The sequence below is a fragment of the Mandrillus leucophaeus genome, unplaced genomic scaffold, assembly GCF_000951045.1.
Source record: "Mandrillus leucophaeus isolate KB7577 unplaced genomic scaffold, Mleu.le_1.0 Scaffold22, whole genome shotgun sequence".
Taxonomy (NCBI): Eukaryota; Metazoa; Chordata; class Mammalia; order Primates; family Cercopithecidae; genus Mandrillus; species Mandrillus leucophaeus.
The window spans coordinates 2,744,433-2,752,101 of NW_012102254.1; the positions used below are offsets into that span (position 1 = coordinate 2,744,433).

The 7,669-nt window shown below is 43.6% G+C and overlaps 1 protein-coding gene across 2 annotated transcripts in view; it reads left to right on the forward strand.

The window, feature by feature from the left end:
- Positions 1-7,669, forward strand: part of SMARCC1 (SWI/SNF related, matrix associated, actin dependent regulator of chromatin, subfamily c, member 1) — a 226,385-nt gene that overhangs the window by 53,783 nt on the left and 164,933 nt on the right. For both annotated transcript variants that reach the window (XM_011981027.1, XM_011981028.1), the window contains exon 3: positions 6,944-7,029. In XM_011981027.1, the coding sequence (XP_011836417.1) occupies positions 6,956-7,029 (74 nt within the window). In that variant the 5' untranslated portion in view covers positions 6,944-6,955. The remainder of the gene's footprint in view (positions 1-6,943; positions 7,030-7,669) is intronic.

Genomic DNA, 7,669 nt, shown 5'->3' on the forward strand with positions numbered 1-7,669 from the left:
GTAAGAATCCTTGATATATGGATAGACCTTGCCCCGCCAGTATCATTTTATTCTGCCACATCTGTAGAGGTTTTTTTTGTTGTTGTTATTGTTGTTGTTTTTGAGATGGAATCTTGCTCTGTCACCCAGACTGGAGTACAGAGGTACAATCTTGGTTCACTGCAACCTCTGCCTCCCGGGTTCACAAGTGATTCTCCTGCCTCAGCCTCCTGAGTAGCTGGGATTACAGGTGTGTGCCACCACATCCTGCGAATTTTTTTGTGTTTTTAGTAGTAATGGAGTTTCACCATGTTGGTTAGGCTTGTCTTGAACTCCTGACCTCGTGATCTGCCCTCCTCGGCCTCCCAAAGTGCTGGGATTCTAGGCGTAGCTACTGCGCCCTACTGAGGTTTTTATCTTGTTGAACTTCGTTGTTGGAACTAATACCTTTGATAGGTTCGTGAGTTCTGTCTATTCCTTTTTATTTTTATTTTTAAATAATATAGACAAGGTCTCCCTATGTTACCCAGGTGGGTCTTGAACTCCTGGGCTCAAGAAATCTTCCTACTGTGGCCTCCCAAAGTGCTGGAATTACACTGCTTTTATGTATATTTTACCATTGGAAAATTGAATGTCAGTTTTCTTTTTTTTTTTTTTTTTTTTGAGACGGAGTCTTGCTCTGTTGCCCAAGCTGGAGTGCAATGGTGTGATCTCAGCTCACTGCAACCTCCGTCTCCTGGGTTCAAGCGATTCTTCTGTCTCAGCCTCCCAAGTAGCTGGGATTACAGGCGTCTGCCGCCACACTCAGCTAATTTGTGTATTTTTAGTAAAGATGGAGTTTCACCATATTGGCCAGGCTGGTCTTGAACTCCTGACCTCATGATCAGCCTGCCTTGGCCTCCCAAAGTGTTGGGATTATAGGCATGAACCACCATGCCTGGCCATCTGTTTTCTACTTCATTCTCAGCATCTGCCCCTGTAGTGGTTGAATAAAAGTTACTTTGTTAGCCTGGCACGGTGGCTCACGCTGTTAATCCCAGCACTTTGGGAGGCTGAGGTGGGTGGATCACCTAAGGTCAGGAATTCAAGACCAGCCTGGCCAACCTGGTGAAACCCTATCTCTACTAAAAATACAAAAATAAGCCTGGTGTGGTGGCACGTGTCTGTAATCCCAGCTGCTCAGGAGACTGAGGCAGGACAATCACTTGAACCTGGGAGGCGGAGGTTGTAATGAGCCCAGATTGCGCCACTGCACTCCAGCCTGGTGACAAGAGCGAGACTCAGTCTCAAAAAAAAAGTTTGTCTTAAGTGTATATTTGGTAATGATTTCATTTTTCAAATTTAATATCTGTTGAGAAATTGACCTTAAATTATTTATACAGGTGTTTTATTGTTATGGCCTGCTCAGTATATATTTCTGAGTAGCATGGATCTCTAATTTTAAGTGGTGTCAATATAGTTGAACTATTGAGAAAATTCAGATTACCTATGTTATCAGGTGGCACATTGCTGAATGTCGGTTATAGATTTGAATAAGCACTGTTCCTGTCCACAAGGAGTTCATATCCCACATAAAATATGTGAATTAGTCATGTCAGTATTATGCTGAGGTGCAATAGTGATTACAGGCATGGTTTGAGGAGAACATTTTAGATCAATCTGAGGATTAAGGGAAGGCTTTCTGTAGGAGAAGTAAGTCTCATTCTACTGTAGTAGAGACCCACCTATTACATTAGTCTATTTATTTATTTATTTATTTATTTTTTGAGATGGAGTCTTGTTCTGTCGCTAGGCTGGAGTGCCCTGGCGCGATCTTGGCTCACTTCATCCTCTGGCTTTCGGGTTCAGGCGATTCTTCTGCCTCAGCCTCCCAAGGAGCTGGGACTACAGGCGTGTGCCACCATGCCCAGCTAATTTTTGTATTTTTAGTAGAGATGTGGTTTCACCATGTTGGCCAGGATGGTCTTGATCTCTTGACCTCGTGATCCGCCTGCCTTGGTCTCCCAAAGTGTTAGGATTATTCACGTGAGCCACCATGCCCAGCCTACATAATAGTCTATTTTGAGATGTCAGCACTACAGGATTTTCAAAGATAAAATGTTATCAGTGGATAAGAATTGCACCCAAATGTACTTTTTTTTTTTTTTTTTTTTGAGATAAAGTCTTGCTCTGTTGCCTAGACTGGAGTGCAGTGGCATGATCTTGGCTCACTGCAACCTCCACCTCCCTCCGCCATTCTCCTGCCTCAGCCTCCCAAGTAGCTGGGACTACAGGCACCCTCCACCACACCTGGCTAATTTTTTATATTTTTAGTAGAGACGGGCTTTCACCATGCTAGACAGAATGGTCTCGATCTCCTGACCTTGTGATCCGCCCGCCTCGGCCTCCCAGAGTGCTGGGATTACAGGTGTGAGCCACAGCGCCTGGCCTTAATTCTTGTATTTTTAGTAGAGACTGGGTTTCACCATGTTGGCCAGGCTGGTCTTAAACTCCTGACCTCAAGTGATCCACCTGCCTCATCCTCCCAAAGTGCTGGGATTACAGGTGTGAGCCACAGCGCCTGGCCTTTTTTTTTTTTTTTTTAAAGGACATTATAATGTAGCATTTGGGATGTATTGGGTATAGAGTTGGCCAAAATAGTAGGAGATCAGAAAAGCTGCATATTTAAAAAGCACAGAATAACCAGATTGACTTGGAGAGTGTATCAGCTTAATTTGGAAAAACTCTAAGGGATCTTAATGATTCTTCTTAATTTTTTTTTTTTTTTGAGACGGAGTTCTGGCCAATGTTTTGTGTTTTTATTAGAGATGGGGTTTCTTCCTGTTTGTCAGGCTGGTCTTGAACTCTCAACCTTAGGTGATCCGCCCGCCTCAGCCTCCCAAAGTGCTGGGATTACAGGTGTGAGCCACAGCGCCTGGCCTTAATTCTTGTATTTTTAGTAGAGACTGGGTTTCACCATGTTGGCCAGGCTGGTCTTAAACTCCTGACCTCAAGTGATCCACCTGCCTCATCCTCCCAAAGTGCTGGGATTATAGGCTTGAACCACTGTGCCCAGCTGATTGTTAATTTTATTTGCCTGCCCCTCCCTCTGTCCCTCTCCCCGCCACCTCTCTGTCTCTCTGTCGCGTTCTGTCTCTCTCTCTCTCTCTCTCTCCCTGTGTGTGTATGTGTGTAATTATTTGGTTAAAGGGTCTCACTTTGTCATCCAGGCTGAAGTGCAGTGGTGTGGTCACAGCTCACTGTAACCTCGACTTTCCAGGCTCAAGCAACCCGTTTACCTCAGCCTCCTGAGTTGCTGGGGCCACAGGCATGTGCCGCCACACATGGTTCATTTTTGTTTTATAATTTATTTTATTTTATAGATGAGGTTTCGCTATGTTGCGCAGGATGGTCTTGAACTACTGGTCTCGTGATCCTGCCTCATTGGCCTCCCAAAGTGCGGGTTTTATAGGCCTGAGCCACTGTACCTGGCCTATTTATTTTTTAAAATTTTATTTATATTTAATTATGTTCTAATATCTATGACAAAATATGCCATTTTAATGATTTTCATTTGTTTTTTGAGATAGGGTCTCACTCTATTACAGTGGTGTGACGTCAGCTCACTTCAACCTCCGCCTCCCAGGTTCAAGTGATTTTCCCACATCAGCCTTCCAGGTAGCTGGGTCTACAGGCGCATGCCACCTCGCCCTGCTAATTTTTGTATTTTTTGGTAGAGATGGGATTTCACCATGTTGGCCACTCTTGTCCCGAACTTCTGACATCAAGTGATCTAAGGGATCTTAATGATTCTTCTTAATTTTTTTTGAGACGGAGTTTTGCTCTTGTTGCCCAGGCTGGAGTGCAATGGCATGATCTCAGCTCACTGCAACCTCTGCCTCTCTTGCTTAAGTGATTCTCCCACCTCAGCCTCCCAACTCGACCTCCCAAAGTGCTGGGATTACAGGACACTTTTTATTTTTTATTTATTACTATTTTTTTTTTAACAGAGATGGGGTCTCACTATGTTGTCCAGGTTGGTCTTCCACTCTTGGGCTCAAGTGATCCTCCTGCCTCAGCCTCCCAAAGGTTTGGGATTATGGGATGGAGAAACTATGCTCACTTCTGTATGTATTAAACAATGACTTCCATTCCTTGTCCCTCTTTCCTTGGCAACCACCATTCTGCTTTTTGTCTCTTTTTTTAATGTTTGATACCATGTGGTTCTTTGTAGTATATTATTTTGTAGTAATAGTTTTTAAAGAAAAAAATGCATGGGTGTTTCTAATAACACTTCATCCTATTTCGCCTATCTGATGCTCAGTTTATATTGCTTATACCTTCATAATGTGGAAATTATTCACCATTTCATTTAATTTGAGGTATATTTTTAATCCATAAAGCACAGATCTCTTGAATTGTGGCATAGATTTTAGCTATTAGTTAAATATAGTTTTATATAGTTACACCACGTTTTTATGGTCATTAAAATATCATAATAGGCTAGGTGTGGTGGCTTATGCCAGTAATCCCAGCACTTTGGGAGGCCAAGGTGGGCGGATCACTTGAGGTCAAGAGTTTGAGATCAGCTTGGCCAATATGACAAAACTTTGTCTTTTAAATATGCAAAAACCAAAAAAAATTAGCTGGGCGTATTGGCACTCGCTTGTAATCCCAACTACGTGGGAGGCTGAGATATGAGAATTCCTTGAACCCGGGAGGCAGAGGCTGCAGTGAGCCATGATCACATCGCTGTACTCCAGCCTGAGCGACACAGTTGAGAACCTGTCTCAGAAAAAAAAATAAGTATAATAAAAGTGTTCACTTACAATTTTTGTATAATTTATGTTTTTATTTTTATTTTTTTATTGAGACAGTCTCACTATGTCGCCCAGGCTGGAGTGCAGTGGTGTGCTCTTGGCAACCTCTGCCTCCCGGGTTCAAGTGATTCTCCTGCCTCAGCCTCCCAAGTAGCTGGTATTACAGGCGCCCGCCACCACGCCTAGGTAGTTTTTGTATTTTTAGTAGAGATGGGGCTTCACCGTGTTGGCCATGCTGGTGGAAAACTCCTCACCTCACATGATCCACCCGCTTTGGCTTTCCAAAGTGCTGGGATTACAGGCGTGAACCACCACGCCTGGCCTAATTTTTGTATAATTTATAGTCAAGAATCTATAAGGTGAAAAACTCGACTATCTCTATATTTATTTTTTTGTTTCCTTTTTTTTTTCTTGTGGCAAAGTTTCACTTCCTTGCCCAGGCTGGCCTCAGAACTCCTGTCTTCAAGCACTCCTCCCTTCCTCCCTGCCTTCTTTCTCAGCCAGAGTACTGGGGTTATAGGTGTTTTCTTTTGGAACATTTTGATTTACCTTTTTTATTAAAAAAATTTTTTTTGAGATAAGGTCACACTCTGTCACTCAGCCTGGATTTGTCACCATCACAGTTCCCTATAGCTCAACTTCCCATGCTCATGCAATCCTCCCACCTCAGCCTCCTGCGTAGGTGGGACACTACAGGCATGTGCCACCATGCCCAGCTAATTTTTATATTTATATTTATATTTGTATTTGTATTTTTTTGAGACAAGTTCTGGCTTTGTTGCCCAGGCTGGAGTATAGTGGTGTGGTCTCAGGTCACTCCAACCTTTGCCTCCCAGGTTCAAGCCATCCTCCTACCTCAGCCTCCCAGTAGCTGGGACTACAGGCACACTCCCCCCATGCCTGGGTAATTTCTTTTGCATTTTTTGTTGAGACAGAGTTTCACCATGTTGCCCAGGCTGGTCTTGAACTCCTGTGCTAAAGCCATCTGCCCGCCTCGGCCTGCCAAATGCTGGGATTAAACTTTTTGTAGAGGTGGGATCTCACTGTGTTGCCCAAGCTGGTCTCAGACTCCTGCGCTCAAGTGATTCTTTCACCTTGGTGTCTCAAAATGTTAGAATTACTGGTGTGTAGCTAGGCGCGATGGCTCACGCCTGTAATCACAGCACTTTGGGAGGCTGAGGCGGGCAGATCACTTGAGGTCAGGAGTTCGAGACCAGCCTGGCCAACATAGAGAAACCCTGTCTCTACTAAAAATACAAAATTAGCCGAGCGTGGTCACGCATGCCTGTGATCCCAGCTATTTAGGAGGCTGAGGCAAGAGAATCACTTGAACCTGGGAGGCAGAGGTTGCAGTGAGCCGAGATAGCACCATTGCACTCCAGCCTGGGCAACAAAAGCGAAACCCTGTCTCAGAAAAAAAAAACAAAAAAAACAACAACAACAAACTGCTCCTGGCCTAAATTTAGCTTTTTAAAATCTTTCTTTTGACAGACTATTTACTCAAATTATAGTATGTTTATGGAATTTAAAAGGAATTCTTTTGGGAGGGATATGAGGTCTTGCTATACTGTCTAGGCTGGTTTTGAATTCCTGTGCTCAAGTGATTCTTTCATCTCAGCCTCCCAAGTAGCTGTGACTATAGGTGTGAGCCACTGTACTTGCTACCAGAAAGTAGTTTGAATTCAGTTTATTTTATTTCATTCCATTTTTCTTGAGACAGCATCTCACTCTGTCGTCCAGGCTGGAGTGCAGTAGGGCGATCAGGGCTCACTGCAGGCTCAACCTCTCAGTCTCAAGTGATCCTCCCACCTCAGCCTCCTGGATAGGATTACAGGCATGTGCCACAATGCACAGCTAATTTTTAAAATTTTTTTCTAGAGACTGAATCTCCCTATGTTGCCAGACTGGTCTTGAACTCCTGGGCTCAAGTGATCCTCCTGCCTTATGCTCCCAGAGTGTTGGGATTACAGGCCTGAGCCTCCATGCCCAGCCTAATCGACTTTTAGAAAAACTTATTGATTCCTCAGTTTATTCAAGAAGATATTTAAGGAGGTTGTTTAATTAATATGTGTTTATATCTTTGAATTTATAAAACTTAGGATTCAGACATGAGTAATTTTGTCAGAAGCTTTATTTTTCTCATGTGTAATTTGTATCATTTTTAGGCAAAGTGTTTCATGGATTTCAAAGCTGGAGGCACCTTATGTCACATTCTTGGGTCTGCTTACAAGTATAAAAATGAACAGGGATGGTAAGTTTTTGTATTTGTTTGCATGTTTTGATCTTAAGTTATTTACTTTTAAGTCCTATTTCCTTGTGTTAGAAAATTCTGTAAGCACATTATGATTAAGGTGTTTTACCAAGAGCCCTAATTTACCTTGTTTCTACATCCAAGAAAAATGTCAACCAACCACGTATGTATTTACTTACTTATTTTTGAGACAGGGTCTTAAAAATAGGACCAAGGCTGTCAGCAAGGCTAGAAGTGCAGTGGTGCAATCTTAGGTCACTGCATCCTCCGCCTCTCAGATTTCGACCAATTCTCATGCCCCAGCCTCCTGAGTAGCTGGGACTACAGGCATGCACCACCATGCCTGGCTAATTTTTCTATTTTTAGTGGAAACAGGGTTTTGCCATGTTGTTCAGGCTGGTCTCGAACTCCTGGCCTCAAGCAATCCACCCACCTCTGCCTCCCAAAGTGCTGGGATTACAGGGATGAGCCACTGCACCTGGCCACAACCATGTATTTATTAGGCAAGTGATTTCTTTTTTTTTTTTGAGACAGAGTCTCGCTCTGTTGCCCAGGCTGGAGTGCAGTGTCGTGATCTCAGCTCACTGCAAGCTCCACCTCCCGGGTTCATGCCATTCTACTGCCTCAGCCTCCCGAGTAG